The sequence below is a fragment of the Fukomys damarensis genome, unplaced genomic scaffold, assembly GCF_012274545.1.
Source record: "Fukomys damarensis isolate Sample0158 unplaced genomic scaffold, DMR_v1.0_HiC HiC_scaffold_15, whole genome shotgun sequence".
NCBI classification, from domain to species: domain Eukaryota; kingdom Metazoa; phylum Chordata; class Mammalia; order Rodentia; family Bathyergidae; genus Fukomys; species Fukomys damarensis.
Genome location: NW_022900927.1, coordinates 23266924 through 23287327, shown reverse-complemented (window position 1 = coordinate 23287327; position 20404 = coordinate 23266924). Strand labels below are relative to the sequence as shown.

The window sequence follows — 20404 nt, the reverse complement described above, 5'->3', positions numbered from 1 at the left end:
GGCAGGCCCCCAAACCCCTGGGCTAAATCTCCGGTCCCGTTTTTTTTTTTTTTTTTTTTTTTTTTTTTTTTTTTTTTTTTTTTTTTTTTTTTTTTTTTTTAGACTGACCTGGAACTCACTATGTAGCCCAGGCTCGTCTCAAACTCACAGCAATGCCCCTGCCTCAGCCTCCTGAGTGCTGGGATCACAGGCGTGTGCCACCACACCCAGCCATCTTCATTCAAATTTGATAATTCATATGTATCTAGGAATCTGTCTATTCTATATTTTCTATCTCATTGGCATATAGGTTCTCAAAGTAGGTATTGATGATCCTCTGAATTTGTGCTAGGTCCATTGTAATTTCACCCTTTTCATTCCTAATTGCATGGATTTGGGCCTTTTCTTTCTTTTTTTTGATAAGGTTGGCTAAGGTTTTGTCAATTTTATTTATTCTTTTGAAGAACCAAATTTGGCTTCATTGATTTTTGTGTGTGTGTCATTCTCTTAGTCTCCACTGCATTGATTTCTGCCCTGATCTTTATAATTTCCTCCCTTGAATGAGCTTTTGGTTTGTCCTGCTCTTCTTTTTCTAGATGCTTGAGGTTCAGCATCAGTAATTAAGCTAGCTCTGTTTTCCTAATATGAGTATTCACTGCTATGAAATTCCCTTGTAACTCTGCGTTTATTGTGTCCCATAGATTCTGATATGTTGTACTGTCATTGTCACTTAATTGTAGGAACTGTCTGATTTCTTCTTTAATTTCCTCTGTGCCCCATTAGTTATTTGGAAGTGTGTTGTTCAATTTCCATGTGTTTATGAAATTCTTGCAATTTCTTATGCTATTGATCTCCATTTTAATTGCACTATGGTCTGATAATATACATGGGATAACTTCAATTCCTTTGCACTTACTTAAACATATTTCATGAGCAAGTATGTGGTCTACTTTGGAGAATGACCCATGTGCAGCTGAAACTGTAACATACAAGGACAGGAAAAGAAATGTGTTCCAGAAACAGAAGTGAAGATATCACCTTAACGTTCTCCCTTTGTCTTCTCTCTGGGAACCTGCTGCATAACTCATGCCCACGGATCTGCCCTGTTCAGTTCACCATCTCATACACCAACATCCTCTGAAAATTTCTTGATAAATGTACCAGAAATAATGCCTTATCTGTTCTTGGGTATTTCTTAATCTAATCTCAGAATCAGCTTAATCTTAAACTGAAGCATAAAATTATCCATTATATACATGATCATGAACTATTTGTGAAATAAATGAATGAACTAAAGAAGGACTTGATGAACTATAACTATGCTTTAAAAGACCAGAATAGTAACAGGAATAGAACAGGAAATGAAGTCCATTAGGTAGATGCCAAGATGCCCAAGGAACTTGGGAGACAAATTGGGGCTGATAGATATATGTAAGAAAGCTAGAGGGAAGGATGGCTACATATTATAAAACTTGAACGAGAAAAGGGTTTGGGCCCTATGTAAATGAGACCAAAACAGAGAGGAAAAAAGCCTGACAATATTTTCTTCTGGTCTTTGGAACACTGGCCTCAATGCCAGAGCACTTATAAGGAATAGCTTTCTCACACTGAGTGGTGCTGGATTATGGACTGCATGTAGCAAGCCCTCCTTGCTTTATCTCATTTAACAACTTTATCTCTTCATAACAACTCCTTATAGAGATATACCATGCAGTTTAGGAGCTAAACACATGGACTTTGGAGCCAGGCTGTCCAATACTCCACTTAATATCTCTCACATTACCTCACTGACCTCGAACAAATTGCTTAAGTTCTCAGCTATTTCTTCATCTGTCATATAGGGATAATATTAATACCTACGATGTAGAGCTCCTATGAAGAATAAAATCTTCAAACTATACTCAATAACACAGCAAATGTTCTGTCATTGTTAACTATTATTATTTCCTGTTTTCTGGTAAGAGAGCAAATGTAGAAAAAATCAGGCATTGTCTCAGGCCATTCAGGCTTCTACAGCAAAATACTATGAATAAGGTGGTGTATACACAAAATTTTTTTTCACTTTTCTGGAGTGTGGGAGGTTAAGATCAAGGTGCCAGGAACCAGCGTCTGGTAAGAGCCTGCTTTCTGGTTCATAGATGGTGTCTTCTAGCTGTGTTCTCGTGAAATGGAAAGGAAAGGCAACTCTGGGGGCTCATAAGGGCTCTGATCCTGCTCATGAGGGCAAAGACTTCATAAGCTGATTAACTCTTAAGGGTCCTCACCTCATAGTACTGTCACATGGTGGTTAGGTTTCAACAGAGGAATTTTGGAGAGGCAGAAATAGTAAGCATAGCAATGAAACTGAGAGTTAACTTGAACAAACACTTAGTATTACAGCTCTGATCTTGAGGACCAGTGACGCTTCGCTCTCTGTGTTACTGCTTCTGGCAGTTCCCAGCCGTCACTCTCAACTCCTCAGCAATCAGGGCTCACGGCCACTTTGAAAACTCTCCAGAGCTCTTGAGGCAGTTTCCATGGATTCTCTGGGGCTCCTTGCCTAGTATCTATGGGACTCCTCAGCTCTCATTCACTCTCTGAATCTCATCAGTGCTAATAGTGCTAATAGCCCCCAATGTTACATATGAATATATATTAGTTGACATATGGGTTCCCAAGATCAACCACTGACCAAATTTATGAAAACTGAAGAAGCTTCTAAATCTACTTCAAAAGTCAGTATTTAAAAAAAAAAAAAAGACTGCACCCCAAGACATCACTTAACACTTGCAGTTGCAGAAAATATATTAACATGCAGTTCTAAGTTCTATGAGATAGCTGTTATTTTTAACAAATGATATTTTTATCTCCAAGTGTCTTGTGTATACATAAAAACTCAAATCAAACTTGTTGATGTGTCAACTCTATTATCAGAATAACACCAAAATAACCAAATTGTGATTATTTTTAGAATTGGGGATTAAACTCAGGACCTTACACATGCTGGATGCTAGGCTAGCACCATATCACTGAGCTCAATTCACAGGTTCTTTCTGAGGCATTATCTTGCTTATATGCCCAGGGTAGCCTAAAAATTTTTATCCTATTGCCCAAGCCTCCTGAATAGCTGACTTTACAGGTAGACAAAACCACCCTTGGCTTTAATAAAAAAATTTTTGTTTTGAGACAGGGTCTCACTATGTACTTGAGACTGACCTGGAACTCACTATGTAGCCCAGGCTGGTCTCGAACTCACAGAGATCCTCCTGCCTCAGCCTCCCAAGTGCTGGGATTACAGGCATGCACCACCATGCCCGGCTTGGCTTTAATCAATTTTAATGCCAGTATATCATATGGTTTAAGTAGAAAATGAGTTAATTTCAATAAGGCTTTTATTTTTTAATCTAATTACTGTTTTCAACTCAGAGTAATGATTTTCAAACTTAGTTTTGTCAAAGGTAAAAGACAAACATTGTGAATGTTGCAGTAAATAACAGCTTTGAAAGTTCATTATCTATAAAAGTTATTTAGTTTGGGTAGTAATCATTATAAGTAGAAAGACTTATAGATATTATATAGACTTATTGGTAGAGCACAATGCCATAGTGAGGATAATGTTCTTATTAAATTAAAAATCTGTGGGGAAGAAATGTACTTAGACTTGGTTTTCTAAAAATCAAGCTTTAATCCAAGATTCTTCACAAAAGATGTGGTCTTTAATGAACCAAATAATAGGCTATATCCATCCAAATTTGCCAACTTTTATAAACAGACTAAAAAAACTATAAAATTCTTGCTGTAAGCTCATGTGAAGAAAGAAATGCTTTGGCTTTCTCTCCCTCCTGGCTGCCAAGTGGGGGGCAGTTCTCTATATCACCCCTTTCCTTTGGTATTTTGCTTTGGCTCAGGCCCAAAGTAATGAAGACAAGGACCCATGCCCTGAAACCTCCGACCCAAAAAACAAAGTAAACCCTCCTTTTTTTAAAAATAAATAAATTATTTTTATAAAAATTCAATGGGTATGAAGCAATAAACCATTAGTAAATTTCAAAGTCCTCTACTGACAATTATCTCAAGAGATAGCTACACTACAGGTAAGTAGTTAATGACTATAGAAAATCCCCATGTTTGAACACAGGAATGAAAGTGGACAAACTACTTTCATGAACAATGCAGAGAAATCTAGTAAGAAAAATACACAACTGTCAAAATGACCAAACCAAGATCATTATTTAAAAAAATAATCATAGATAGTTAAACTAAAAAGAAAACTGAGAAACGATTTTTGTAAATATCTGGATATTAATTGCCTCTGAAATTTCACATGAACAAGGTCATGGTTGGATGGCAGAGTTCCTATCTTGACCAGAGTGAGTATTGCATATTTGCTCTATAATTATTTATCAAACTTTACTTATATGTTTTTGCATTTCTTTGAATTGACATTGTATTTCACAGTAAAAGTAATATGAAAAATAAAATTAAATGAATACTTTGAGTGGGTAAGGGTTTCTTCAGGGTGATGTAAATGTTCTGAAATTACATAGTGATAATGGTTGCACAGATCTGTGAATAAACTAAATAGAATTAAGTTGTACATCACAAAAAGGGAAATGCTACAGTATGAAAACTACACCTCAACAAACCGGCTTTTAAAAATTACCCCCCACACACACACACACAAGGGCATGACCATCCAGAAACTCCAAGTAGAAGTGAGGTCTAACCAACTGACCTGATACTGAATGAAGACAGTGCCTGGGGAGATAAGGAAGCAACTAGACCCCACGACTGTTGACATTAGGTAAAACAGTCCACTTGAACTCGCACTCCATAGCCTACATCCAGCAGAGACCAGAAGGCTGTGTTTCCCATTTACCAATGGGAGCAAGGACAAGTCCTTGGATTGGGCAGTAACCTCAGGCTGTGGGGTGTGAACAGAGGGGGCTGCTGGTGAAGGCAGGGCACCTCAAAAACCTATAGGCCCTAAAAGTGAGGCAGAGGAAACTATGACTGGCCAACTCATTTTTTTCTTTCATTGGTTTGCGGGGGGTACCTTGTATTTCTTTTCTCTAATTCTCTTAATTACCTTTTACTCTATAACAGGATCATTTACTTCACTTTCCTCCCCTCCTCATCTTTCATTGCTTGTTTTTTTCAAATTTTACTTTTTCACTATGCCCTACACTCTCTATCTTGACTAGTATAACTATTAAGCTTTATTAATCTTTGGATGATTATAATGCTATGCTACTACTGTTGCATACTTTTCTATTGTTAGTGGAGATACAGTTGTATTTAATAAATATTTGCTCTATGTAAATATTTGCTTGGTCTTAGGGTTTATACTGTAATTAGAGATCTCTTTTCTTCAGTAAAGGATATAATTTTGGTTCTTTTTTAATATTGGCAAAAATAATAATAGCCATGAATTAAAGTAGATACAGAACACTTGTTTGCTTGGATTTTAAAACCGTTTTACATATTTTCTTTCTTCTTTTTTTTTTTTTTTTTTTTTTGGTACCTGGGATTAAACTCAGGTTCTTGCGCTTGCAAGGCAGGCCACCGAACCGCTGAGCTAAATCCCCGGCCCCTATCATTTTATGTGTTTTCTGCCTGTGAAGCAATCCTTACTGTTATCAAACCAAAAATTTCAGAAGACAACAGATATATTTATTCATTTGTCAAACACACCATTTTTGGTTGTTATGCATGTCAATATCCAATTTTCCTTGACACTATAATGGTTTCTGATTTTATTGCTATAGCCACAATGCCATAGTTGTTATTAATTCGTTTTCTCTGTATGCCAAAATCTGGATTGCCTTTCAGTTTTTAAATATACTGCTGCCCACTCCCCAAAAACTTCTTGCTTAGTCAATTACAATGCGTCTCCCTCCCCTGTTGTCGTCCACTGCTTGGTCTGCGAAGTTTGGTTCAGGAGCTCGGACCAGGAGGGGAAGGCACGGAATCACCAGACAGACTCCAGGGAGGTTTCTGGAATGCTTCCATTTTATTTAGAAAATGTACAGGCTTATATAGCTTACGTGTGGACAACCATGGGGGAGGAGCACGTGAGAAGCATTTAATTACATGGCACATTCTTATGGGTTATGTAGTAGTGGAGAACACGGGGCGATATCTTATTGGCTAGACATATGGTGATGTGATTTTTCTTGGGCGAGGCAATGGAGTCACAGACTAAGGGTGGAGGTACAGCCTGTTAAACCCAGCCTCTACGCACTTAGGTGAGTTAGCTCAGCCTCAGAGCTCTAGAGGTCTTTGAGTTTGCTCAGAAGACAGGAGTGTGGCGCACCTGGCCCAGCCAGCCTGGAACTTCTCCCACACTCCAAATTAATGGAGGTGGTTGGATCTTGGGACAGAGTTAAAATCTAAATTAGCCACTCCCAGAGTGCATCACTGAAAAGTAGACAGTAACTAAAGAGGTCTCCATACTAGCAACAAAGTCCACTGTAATCAACCCAAAAACCTAAGCACAAAAATAAATGGACAAACAAAAAAATCTAATAGAAATATGAGAAAACAAGGCCAAAAATGCCTCCCAAAATTTCCAACTCTCCCATAGCTAATCTGTGAGGCATCATGGGGGAGGAAATCAAAAGCCACATAGCTGAATTATTTCAAATGATAAAAGATATAAAAGACAGGTTGATGATCTTAAAGAAGGTATGACTAAATAGATAATGGGCTTAATAAACAAAACAATCAGCCAGTTTACAGAAGAAACTAATATAATGGGCAGGAAATGATATAAAAATACTAGATTCCCATTTTCAATACCAGAAAGTCAACCAAGAACATTAGCAAAGCAACTGAAATCAATTTCAATAGTACTAAAATTAGTAAATCAAGAATATCATAGGGGTAAGGGGAAAAAATGAGAATCAAGACTTGTCATGTAGAGGTACAAGATCCCAACAATGAATGTAACTGTACTGTATCCCTAAAATGTACCAATAAACTCAATTAAAGCTGAAAAAAAATAAAAACAAAAACAAAAAAAAAGTTTAAAATAGAGTAGAGATCCATCACCAAAAGTAGTACACTTTAGATATCTAGATTGTGAGCGGATTGGTTCTCTCATCATGTCAGACAAATAAGTTTAGAAAAGAATAGTTATTGTTACAAATAGCCTGAGTTCTAAATAAGGATTATTGAGACACTAGCAACCAATTTCAGACCTTTGTGACGTTCGTTCCCAAAACCAGTTGTCTTTAGGCTACCTGCACTGGTTTGGGCCAGGATCTAGTCAATATGTAGTCTGCCAGTGATGTGGGTAAGTAAGATAGAGGAATATAGAAAATTTTTGCATCCCAGCCACCTGAATATCGAGTTCGTGGGTGCACAGAGGTCAGAGCATGTTCCATGCAGTCAGATACCAGGAACAGGTCTGTGTTACAATTCGGCATCATTTGCTTTATGAAGTTGTAAACTGTGTACAAAAAGAGAAAAGAAGGTTAGCAATCACATTCTTTATATTGTCTTTTGGTTTTGTTTTTGTTTTGGGTGAGTAGTTGGTATTAACCTTAGACCTCTGCACTGAATTACATGGCTGGCCATTTTTATGTTTTTTGTTTTGCTTTGTTTGAGACAAGATATGCTATGTCACTAAATTGCCCAGGCTTGGCTTGAACTTGCCGCTTTCCTGCCTCAGCCATCCAAAGACTTGAGATTACAGAAATGTACTCTGATGCCCAGCTCCTTACACTGTTTGAAGATCTTGTTACATGAGATATCAAAGCTCTACCCTCTGTTAAATTCTAAAGGCATTAAGATGATCCTGACCTGTACTTCTCACTGTGATAACTACTAATCACATGAGCTACTCAGCATTAAGAATATAACAACTGGGCCAGGGACTTAGCTCAGTGGTTCCACCACCTGCCTCACAAAGAAAGCTCCCAAGTTTAATCCCCAGTACAAAAAAATAAAAATAAAAAATAAAAAAATAAAAATAAAAAAAAGAATATAACTACTAAAATTTTCAGTTTTATTTTAATAAATTTAACTTTTTTTCCCAGCACTGGGGATCAAACTCAGGACCTTGGGCTCGTGAGGTAGGTTGCAGTACCACTGAACTAAATCCCTGGCCCAATAAATCTTACTTTTAAAGCTCAATTCCTTCACTTAAAAAACTTTAAGTATATTTGTACCAAAATAGGTATATGAATCTACTTTTCCAACTGGAAACTTTCTAAAATTCTTTTCTTGAGTTATAATTCATGCATCTTAATACCCAGCCATTTAATGTGTACAAAGGAATGACTGTTTTGTATACTCCATGTTCTATAACCACAACCAAAACCCCATTTTAGAACATTTTCATCAACCCCAAAAGTACCTCAGTTATAGACCACTGGCATTCCATGTATACAGCCCATGGTTTAATCCCCATCACAATAAAAGCACATTAAAAAAAAAACTGAGCCAGGCATGGAGACACACGCCTGTAATCCCAGCAATTGAGAGGCTGAGGCAGGAGGATTGCTGTGAGTTCAAGACCGGCCTGGGTACATAGTGAGTTCCAGGGTAGTCTCAACTACATAGTGAGACCCTGTCTCAAAAACAAAACAAAACTGTACCCATTAGTGGTCATCTCTTGTCTCATCAACCGCCAACCCAAGGCAACCACTAACCAAAGTTTTTGTCTCTATGGATTTTTCCCTCTCTGGATATTTCATATATTTCTTATAAATCAAGTGGTCTTTTGCAAGATTCACCCCTATCATAGTATATATCAGTACTTTACTCCTGTTCATTGCCATATAATGCTCCATTGTGAGGCTATATCACATTTGGTTTATCTATTCATCAGCCAATGGAGGTTTGAATTGTATCCACTTTGGGTCTATTATGAATAATACTGTTGACAATTATACATTTTGTTAAAAATCACTAATACAGAGCCAGATGTGGTGGTGCATGCCTGTAATCCCAGCACTCAGGCGGCTGAGAAAGGAGGATCGCTGTGAGTTCAAGACCAGCCTGGGCTACATAGTGAGTTCCAAGTCAGTCTCAACTACATAGTGAGACCCTGTCTCAAAAAAACAAAAAAAAAATCACTAATACAGATGTAATACTTGCTAGGAAAATTTAGCATCCAACTTGATAGATTATGCAAGTGTAAAATAAACAGCAATTACAAAGACTAATATGAAAAATATAAAATAATGAATAACTTTTATACTGATAGTGTTTATAGAACACCATTGTGGATATAGTAGGGAAAAAAAGCAGTATTAAAATATTTCATATTTTTCTTTGTCTTCTTTTTTTCCCAGTGTTGAAGAACAAACCCAGGGCCTAAATAAGATATAGATGATAGATAGATAGATAGATAGATAGATAGATAGATAGATAGATAGATATTCATCAAATTTATATATATATTCATATATATGAAAATGTATATATTCCACCCCTGGTGAATACAGTCTTTTCTAGTTTCCTATTGATTTCTATTTCAATATTCTATGCATCCAGAGGGAAGCAAGTTCCCTATCAGTGAGGGAACCTAAGGTGAGAAAGAGCTTATAACAATGGCCAGGCTCTGACAAGTTGGGAAACATTTTCCTAACTAGTATGAGTTTTGGGAAGCTCCAGCACTTTTTGGTCAACCTTTTCTTGATCCAACTTCTCTCTTCTCTGGTGCTAGTGACCTCATAGGCCCGTATAGCCAAAAGACTGCATCTAGGTCCGGAGTCTTCTATGTGTGCCCTTCCCCTTCTCCTTTTCTATGGACTGCACTTCCCAAAGCCAGTGCCTTGGCTGCTGCTATCACCACAGGGCCCTTCTGTGCAATGGAACTGAAAGCTGCTCCCCATAGCCTCAGCCATTTTCTGACTCTGGTGTGAAGGACAAGCAACCCTTTACCCAGGGAGATACAGACCCACATCGATGTCAATGCCTTACTTCCACTAAGAGGACAGCTTTGCCTCCAACCCACACCAGCCACTCCTACAGGTCACCAGAATGATTTTCTTACATGAAATTAAATTATCTCATTCCCATAAGGTGAACTTCTACATGGACGTATAGTCCTAAGCATTGGTCTGTTGGGTCCTACAAACAGGGTGCTCACCCACTTACCTCTCCTCACCTCCACCTTCCCTCCTGTCACAGGATGGTAGACACATTGCAGACTGCATTTTAGTCAAGCAGACATCTCATGCCAGCTCTGCTGAACCCTCTAGAGGCCTTACTTTTAGGACAAGAGATTCCATGCCTTGAAACCCAGAGCACCCCTAGTGCCCAGAGGGTCAGGCCAATATGTGACACATTAGATTAGGGGTGATCCTGGCACTGGGTTGTCTGTGTGCTTTTCAGCAACAGTGAGAGCCAAACCATTAGTACACTGGGACCTTATGGACCTCTTGTCCTAGAAAAAAATTTTAAGAACCTTTGTTCTCACTATATTTGCAAATCATTTTTCATGAGCCCCCCCTTCCTTTTCTTATACAACCATACCCATTTTTCCCTATGTTAAAAAAACAAACAAACTTACAAGCATCAAAATAATGCTGTCCATAGGATTTCTTAATATGCATGGGCGCTTCATCCCAGGCTTGCTTCATTTTCTCTAAGAACGGCTGCGGCTCTGTTACTCCTGTTCTGAAGAAACCAGGTTCAACTATGCTGACTTTCACTCCAAAACTTTTTATTTCACGCCTGAAACAAAATCCATTAAGTTAATTCCTTTAATTGAATAAAACACATGGCCATTTCTCAGAGAGGAAAACACAAAACAAATAAAAAGAATATTTAAGAATCTTAACTGGATATTTTAAAATATAAAGGAACAAAGAGGGGAAAATATAAAAATTTAAACATGCCTAGATCCAACAACTGAGACATAATTATACTAACTACCATAAACATCAAATTTTAATTCACTTTTTACCAAACAATAAAGTACTTACCATATTGCATACACTGGAGGTGTGATAATACAAATGATAAAAAAAGAAATCAATATTGATTGCTACTGGCAGTATGCTAAGCATCTTTTTTTTTTATTGAGTTTATTGGTACATTTAGGGATACAGTACAGTTACATTCATTGTTGGGATCATGTACCTTTACATGACAAGTCTTGATTCTCATTTTTTCCCCTTACCTCTGCCATCACATTTTTTTCTTTTCCCTTTTTGTTCTTCCCCTACGTATCACACCTTCCCTACACCTTTAGCTCCTTTCCTCCCATTTCTAAATGTCAGTAATCTTATTAGAATCTTATGCATTGTTGCAGAATATTCACACCAGGGAAACTATTTGGTATTTACACATGTGGGACTTATTTATTTCACTTAGGAGTATATCTTCAATATGTATCCATTTTCCTATGAATGAATCTATTCTCTCGCTCTTTATGGCTGAGTAATATTCCATTTTATAGAAGCATTTTATATGAATGATCACAGCCTCTTAAGACTCAATTCTTCTCTTGCAAAGCTCACAGTGGGGAAGTCCAATAAGTAACTTCACAAGTGCAAGAAAACTCAAAAGAATTGCATGGCCTGGGAGTGTAGCTCAGGGATACAGCACATAAAAAGGTCCTGGGTTCAATCAGCACCACTGAAAAGAAAGAAGGAATAATAAAAGAGAAGTATTCGAGGAGCTACAGCAGTAGAAAGGGGTTACAGAGAGATACTTTGACATAGTCAGGACTCCATCAGTGAAAGGTAGACATTTCTCCCTAGCCTTGAATTATAAAGAAGAAATCTCCAGGAGAAGCAAGAGGAAGAGTGCCACATCATACAGCATGAGCTGCAAAAGCACAGCCTGTGGAAAAATTACTGTGTTTGAAAGTATACGAGACCACTCATGGAAAAACTGTGGGCATTACAATTACAATCATTATGCATCGCTTCTTTTCTTATAAATTAATCTTCTTTAATTTTTATGGGTACATGTTTATATTTTAGGAGTCAGAATAAAATATTAGTACTCAAAAATTGCAAGTCATGAGATGCAGTAGAATAGCTGGATACAAGGTCAACACTCAAAAATCAATAGCCTTCTTATACACAAACAACAGACTCACTGAGAGAGAAATTAGGGAGATAATTCCTTTCACAATAGCATCCCAAAAAATCAAGTATCTAGGAATCAATCAAATGAAAGAGACAAAAGATCTCTACACTGAAAATTACAGCACTCTGAAAAAAAGAGATCGAAGAGGACATAAGAAAATGGAAAGACATCCCTTGCTCTGGGTTGGAAGAATGAACATAGTGAAAATGGCCATACTTTCAAAACTGCTGTACAGACTCAATGCAATCCTGATTGAAATCTCAACAGTATATTTCACAGAACTTGAGAAAACAATACAAAATTTCAGTTGGAACCAGAAGAGACCTAGAAGAGTAAAAAGCAATTCTAAGCAACAGGGACATGACAGGAGGTATCACAATCCCCCAACTTGAAACTATACTACAAAGCCACTGTGATAAAAAGAGCATGGTGCCTGTAAATCTGAGCATTCAGGGTGCAGGGAGCATCATGGGTAGCTCCCTTTCAGACTACGACTCCCAAGGTGCTGCAGGGCAACCGCCAGCTGGCTGCCAATTTGTGTGGGAATGAGAAGATGGTGCAGATGGGGCCATAGGCAAGAACTAGTGCAGGGAGCAGCAGCTCATGTCACTACCCCTGTCTCTTATCCGGGTCATTATGAAGAGTTCCCCTAAGTGTCCAGCAGGCGCCGGTGCTCACCAGCCAAGGCCATGGAGCTCTTTGTTCAGTATCCAGCCACCTATTCCTACAGACGTGGCAGTGGAAAAGAAAAGAAAACACAGACTTACAGTGAGTTAGCAAATACTGCAGAGGAATAGGAAACTTTTCATTTTCTTGCAGATACATTACCAAAAAAAGATTTTGACTCGTGAGTACCTGAATGCTTAAAGAGAGAAGATGATGAGGCGAATGATGACCAAAGTGACGGTGATGAAGCTGAGTCCTAAACCAAAAAAGAAGTGCTTTAGAAATCAGCCTTCCAGGACATTTCTGGAGAAGCACCATTCCTCTGAAGCAAGCACAGAACTGTGTACTTTGCTCCCTTCGTGTTCCCAGACTCCAGCACAATGCCTGCTTTCCTGGCTGACACAGGCGTCTCCCACATCTGCGCTGTAAAGAACCAAAGGGAGAGTGAACTGACAGTGCCTTTTGACAAGTCCCGCCTGCAGCGGGAGGTCATCAGGAGAGAATCCTGCACCCACAGCACTACAGCTCATCTGCTGGGCTCTGAGCTGGATGGGCAGAGACCACTGTGCTTCCCTTTGGACCTTGCAGATAGACTTTGAAGAGCTCTTGAATATTGTGCAAGTTTATATGTATATTGTGAAATTATTTCTTATAAACAAGTAGATTTAGTTTTTGCTAAATATGTAGTTTATAAGTAGCATGTTACCCTTAAATTTTGGTATTTAAAGATTTGACAGCTTGTTTAAAATTCTTTTATTATAAAGAAATATGCTTTCCTTTTCACAGTAAATGCTTTATGGAACTATGTTTAGGTCCCTCTATGGTTCTAATGCCTTCCTTGTTCACTGCCTGAGAATTTAATGAAATTTAAAGATACGCATTTCTGGGCCAGGGATTTAGTTCAGTGGTTCCACCACCTGCCTTGTAAGCGCAAGGTCCTGAGTTTGATCCTGGTACCAAAAAACAAAACCAAAAAAAATGGACATTTCTGGATGGCAGTATAACTCAGTGGTACAGTGTATACACATAAGGGTTTGGGGTTGATCCCCAGCAACAACAAAAACCACTTTTATTTCCAGAGGAAAAATTCCAAGTCAAATTATCAAATGAAATACAAGAAAGAAATATTACCAGCTGGGTACAGTGGTGCACACCTGTAATCCCAGCACTTTGGGAGCATCAGGCAAGAAAATTTCAAGTTTATGTCCCATCTCGGCAATTTAGTGATACTTTGCCTCAAAATTTTTTAAAGTTTAAAAAGACTAGGGATTTAGCTCAGTGGCACTGTGCCTGCCTTGCAAGTGCAAGGTCCTGAGTCAGATTCCCAGGACCAAAAATATAAAAATAAAATCTTTAAAAGTTAGGGCCAGGGATTTAGTTCAGTGGTTCTACCACCTGCTTTGCAAGCGTAAGGTTCCGAGTTCGATCTCTGGTACCAAAAATAAAATAAAATAATTTCAAAAGTTAAAAAAAAGTCTGTGTATATTGCTCAGCATGAAGACCCAGGGTTCAATCTACAGTACCACAAAAGCAAGCAAACAAAAAAATTACCTCTGCATAAACATATTGTTTTTAAAAAGTTTTTTATGTTGAAGGTCCTTTTCATCTTCCTGTTCTTTGCTTTAAGCCCTAGTAATTTGTCTTTATTGTCTGCAAGAGAAAACTCTTAAGCCTTAGTATTTTTTTTTCTGCATAGGGTAAATGTCTGATTCCAGTGTTTCAATATATCTGTCTTTATTTTTACAAAGTACAGCTAGGTGTGATGGCACATGACTGTAGTCCCACCACTCAGGAGCTTGAGGCAGGAAGATTGCCATGAGTTCAAGGCCAGCCCACACTACATAGTGAGACCCTGTCTCAAAAGAACAAAAATTTACAATTTACATCTGTGAAGTCACATCTTTAAGTCTCAAGCCTGAATTTTGACAAATGTATAGTTTTGTTTTTTAGCTCTAGTCTCACTTTGTTGCCCATCCATAGTTGGCCTTAAACTTGTGATCTTCCTGTCTCCATTTCTGGAGTAGCTGGGATTATAGGTTCCTGCCATCATTCCCAGAATACTCCCTTGTGCAAACTGTAGTCAGTCTCTTCCCCTAGTCCCTGGCAACCACTGATGTTTTCTGTATCTCTCGTTTTTAAAAAAAAAAATTTAATAAAACATTTAAAAGTTTTTTAAAAAACACCATGGCAAAGAAACAGACCTCAGGATAAGTGGAATAGATTAGAAGATGCAGAAACAAGCAGACATACTCAGCTACCTCATCTTTGACAAAGGAGCCAACCATCCTCCCTGGAGGAAAGATAGTCTCTTTAATAAATGGTGTTGGAACTGGATTCAACTTGCCAGTTTAAAACTAGACCCCTATCTTTCACCATGCATTAAACTAAATCCAAGTGGATTAAAGATCTAAATATTAAAACAGAAACACTAAACTTGCTGAAAAATAGGTAGAACTCTTGAAGACATTGACTTAGGAAAAGACTTTATGAACAAATCCTCAGTAGCACAGGAACTTGCACAAAGAATCAACAGCTGGGATCTCATTAAAAACCTTCTGCACTGCAAGAGAAATCACCAACAGAGCTAAGAGACAGCCTACAAAATGGGAAAAAAATTTCACCAGCTGCTCTTTAAACAAAGCTCTACTATCTAGAATATATGAAGAACTCCAAAAAAAACCAGACCCCCCAAATATAAAGACCCGTTTTCTCATTTTTACTATTGTTGTTGGGTTGTCCTTAGTTTAACCTTTAGGTTATTACTTAAATCTTCCTAATATAGTTGGGCTTCAGCCCATGGGTCTCTAATGACTCATAGACATTCTCATTTTCATAATACTGAAGAAAACAGCTCATTGAATCAATCACAATCCTTTATCCTAATTAATACAATCAGCACCACAATGTGATGAAGCACAATTTGCAAATTGACCACTTCTGGTAGTCATCAGTCTAGCACCTTCAAACCATGTGAATTAAATTAAGATCAAGAAGCAATCCAAAATATGTTTACAGTGAATAAGCTTTTCAATAACGATATTTACCATTTAAAATGGGGGCTTAAGACAGAGTTAAGACAAGAGGAGTAGATAAGTAAAAGAGTTAGAGAAGGTTTCATATGAAGCCAAAAGACAGAATGGCCAATCGTCAGGAAACTGTTAAATTCAAAAGGGACAAACAAATCGCTTCTCGGCCTTTTGGCTAAGATCAAGTGTAAAAGGGACAAACAAAATAGAAGTATAATAACCCTTGAGTGAGGTAGAATGACATAAGAAAAGAACATAAAGAAAAGAGAAAAAAAATAAAAGAAGAAATCTGAGTTAGGACAGGAGCAGAAAGAAACAGAAAGGGAGATGAGGGATAATATAGTGGAGCAAGAGACTGAGTTGAAAGAGGACAGAAAAAAGAATTTGCAGAGTGGAATGAAAAAACAGAAAGAAAAAAATGAGTTTGAAGGGCCTCTTTCAGACTATATCACTGCTGTCATAATATACAACATGCGCTGCCATGTGCAGAGCCAAGTCCCCTGATCTCAGCTAGCTGGTGGCAGAACCCCACGATGCAGACTGACCTCGGGGTGCAAGGCCCAGACTGAGTTCCCCATCCTCCTGAAGGGTTGAACTCCACTCAGTTCTATTACAGGTTTCCCCCACCCCTTCTTTAAAGATGTTCAAAGTTGGAAGCACCGGAAAATACCCTTTATGACCACCTCTGCCTCTACAGAGTAGGTCTAAAGATGGGCGCAATCAGGAGGTGTGAAAGTGTGAGGGGGGAATTGGGGGGACTCAAGGGCACCAGCGTGGCTACCTTTCTGGTGCTGAAGATGGCAGGGCACTGGCAGAGGAGGGCACGGCCGAGCTGGCCCTCTGGCACTGGAGATGGTGGGCCCTCTGGCTGAGCTTTCCCACTTTAATTCGCACCAAGCCACAATACCCTCGCGCTACTTCAAAGCACAATCTAAATGCAGGACCAAACTTTCTTTCCCTGCTCTGCTTAACACAACTAAGGGAGCCGAGGATTTAGCTCAGTGGCATTATGCCTGCCTGTCAAGCACAAGGTCCTGAGTTCAATTTCCAGTACCCCCCCAAAAAAGGATAATGGGTAATACAACTAAGGACAACTTGATTTTGTAAAGGACTAAACAGTGACCAAATGTTGAAAGCATATACCTTTACTCTTGGTGTAGAAATGAGTCAAAGGGCCCAAGAGGCCATTCCTAGGTGCTGGTAAATCAGTGGACAGCAGCTCTTTGTGGGTAGGTAAGGCAAGACATTGGACAGGCAAGAAACCAGGTGAGGCACCTGCCATGTGAGATCCTCTCATGTAATTTCCCTGTTCCCTTCCTGAAAGATAATCTGATGCACACTGTACAAGGCATATACCAGTCATGTTACATGTTAGGCTAAATAATGACCCCAACGATATACCATCCTACTTCATGGAACATCTAATGTTACTCTATGAGGCATAAACTTTCTAGATGTGATTAAGGATCTGAAAGGAAGCAAATTATTACTAAATTAGGTAGTTACGGGCACTAAATGTATCTACAACTATCCTTATAAGAAAATTACAGGAAAAAAATTCAATATTCTTGGGGCTGGGGATTTAGCTCAGTGGCACCATGCCTGCCTAGCAAGCAGAAGGTCCTGAGTTCTATCCTTGGTACCAGGAAAAAAATACTCAATAAGAAAATTACAGGAAAGTTGGGCATGGTGGCACATGCCTGTAATCCCAACACTAGGGAGGCCAAAGCAAGAGTATCATCACAAGTTCAAGGCCAACTGAGCTACATAGTGAGTTCAAGGCCAGCGTGAACTACAAAATGAGACTCTGTCTCAAAAAGGAAGACGAAGAAGAAGGAGAAGGAGAAGACAACAATGGAGAAGAAGAGCAAGAAGAAGAAGAAAAGTAGAGGAAGAGGAGGACCTGGTGAAGTACCCTTGTAATGTCAGTACTCTGGGAGGCTGAGGCAGAGAGATTTCAAGTTTGGGCCCAGCCTGAACAACACAGTCACTGAGGAAGACAAAACTTCACCAAAAGACTTCTAGATTTAATAACCAAATTCAGCAGCATAGCTGAACATAAAGTCAACACTCAAAAAATCAAAATGGAAACATATGCATTATCTAAATTGAACCAAGAAGGTACAAAAACCACAAATACTTCAATAGCAGGCAATGAACTAAGAAAAGCCCAAGACCTGATGGACTCACCACTGAATTCTACAAGAATTTAAAGGATACACTGCCAATGCTCTCAAAGTTTTTAATGAAATTGAAAGGGAAGGTGTAATGTCCAGTGAGAAAGAAATTAGGAAAACGATACCATTAACAATAGCTTCGGGCAGGGGATTTGGCTCAGTGGTTCCACTGCCTGCCTCACAAGTACAAGGACCCAAGTTTGATCCCCAGGGCCAAAAAAAATAGAAATAAATAAAATGAGCCAGGGATTTAGTTCAGTGGCTCCACCACCTGCCTCATAACTGCAAGGGCTGAGTTTGATGCCCAGTACCAAAAAACAAACACAAAAATAGCTTCAAGAAAAATTAAATACTTAGGAATTAACCTAGCAAAGGAAGTGAAAGAACTGTATTTAAAAAGAAAAACTACTATATTCTCAAAAGAAAATAAAAACAGATTGAAGAGGACAAAGACATCAGAAAATGGAAAGACACCCCCTGTTCCTGGATTGGCTAAACCAATATTGTCAAAATAGCCATATTACCTAAACTCATATATGGAATTAATGCAATCCCAATCAAAATACCAACAGTATTCCTCGCAGGACTGGAGAAAACAGTCCAAAACTTCGCACAGAATCAGAAGAAACCCAGAATAGAACAGCAAACCTGGGTGACAAGCGCAAAGCAGGAGCATCACAGTCCTGGACTTCAGGTTATATTATAAAGCCACCATGACAAAAATAGCATGATATTGGCACCAAAAAACAGACATTACCCAAAGCACACTCAGCAGAAACAACTCCTAGCATATGCAGCCATCTGAATTTTGAGAAAGGGTTCAAAAATATATGTTAGAAGATAAATAGCCTGTAATAAATGGTGCTGAGAAACTGGTTACACATGTGCAGAAAATTGAATCTAGACCCATATCTCTCACTGTGTACTAAGCTAAAATAAAAATACACCGAAGATCTAAATATTAAAACAAAAACAGGGTGGGGATTTAGCTCAGTGGTTCGGCTGCGTGCCTTGCAAGCACAAGGACCCAAGTTCGATCTCCAGTACCAAAAAAGAATTACAGAACAGAAACAACCCGCACAGACTACACAGTGGTCAGCTGGCATGGGGAGGCACTTCCAGTGCCCCATGGAGTCTGCGCCTCAGGCCCCCCAGGCCCAAAGAGAAAAGAGCAAAGGACAGAAGGAGGCTGCATCTCAGGGAATTTTAGATGTTTGATCTGTGGAAGAAAAGTGGGGGGACAGAAAAACAAATTGCCACACCTGGGCCTCCTTCAGCAGGTGGACTTAGATGGACAGTTTCGTAAAGCACGAACAGAAGAGCCGACTGCCAGTAACTGTCCAGCATCTGCAGTCAGATAGACTTTCTCCATTTAACTTCTACTCCTTACAGAATCAACTTTTGTGATATTAGTGCCCTTAGTTGCAGTGCTAAATTTATATTGAACATATTGGGGGGAAAATTGATTTTCAGACTTAGAAAATGGCCAGATCATTCATTAAATTCTTATGTTTCTGCACTTACTTTTCTGCAGGAAGTAATTTGCCGTTTTTTCATAGTTAAAATATGGCCCTAAACAGCATACATAGATGACATTTAAAGACCCTGCATACATCTCTAATACTAAGATTGCAATTATGTTTCCCTCCTTTAAACTATCTTAGCTACGCCACCTGCCTCGCAAGCACAAGGACCCAAGTTCGATCCCTGGTATCAAAAAACAAAAAACAAAAAAAACTAAAACCAAACCCTGAACTATCTTAGCATTTATAGTTGTGCTACATAGCCTTGTGTTTGGTTATTCACTATGTATGAAGACTTTGGCCTACACTTAAAGATTTAGTGCCTTTAAACTAATCATCAGGGAAAAAACTTGAAAATTCATTGAAGGGCGAAATTATCTTAAGGAGCACTAAAATTTTATAACTTACTGAGTAATGAATATTTGTAAGCAAATATTGAATTTTCCTAATGTACTGTCTATTTTTATACCTTATAAAATAAATGTATTTTATTTTACAATATAATGAAAGTTTTCTTTGCTGAATTGATATATTAGTGGGTACCATCAGAGGGCAGTGATGCATTATTGTACAATAACAGACTTGGCTCTATACATAAAGGTCTGTGTAAAAAGTTAAACTAAGACTCTTAGCAGGTTACAGTGAGTGGAAATATATTTGTCTAAATTTCATAAGCATTTTTCTATTTATTAAAGAATAGTTATAAGATTTGTACAGACATGAAATTTCCAAGGCAAGTACAAATGTAAGAAAGAGAGATGTGTAGGTAGTATATTTTAAAACATTAAAATATTAGGAGGCAATTCTACAGGATACATAGACTTTTAAGATTTTTATCACTAGGAACATGCATTTCAAATAACATTTATGCTTTTTTTAAATATATATATATTAATGTGATAGGGATTTAGCTCAGTGGTTCTACCACCTGCCTTGCAAGCATAAGGACCCAAGTTCAATCCCCAGTACAAAAAAAAAAAAAAAAAAAAAAAAAAAAAAA

At 38.3% G+C, this 20404-nt stretch overlaps 1 protein-coding gene and 2 pseudogenes across 1 annotated transcript in view; 2 read left to right on the top strand and 1 right to left on the bottom strand.

Annotated features, from left to right (window-relative positions):
* Nucleotides 1-7176: 7176 nt before the first annotated feature.
* Nucleotides 7177-20404, bottom strand: part of LOC104876546 (17-beta-hydroxysteroid dehydrogenase type 6) — a 36784-nt gene continuing 23556 nt past the window's right edge. The window contains exons 4-5 of the mRNA XM_019210739.2: nt 10484-10647; nt 7177-7411 (exon numbers count right to left, since the gene is read on the bottom strand). Of these exons, the coding sequence (XP_019066284.1) occupies nt 7194-7411; nt 10484-10647 (382 nt within the window). The 3' untranslated portion in view covers nt 7177-7193. The remainder of the gene's footprint in view (nt 7412-10483; nt 10648-20404) is intronic.
* Nucleotides 12439-13595, top strand: LOC117286162 (annotated as a pseudogene).
* Nucleotides 18884-19788, top strand: LOC104876544 (annotated as a pseudogene).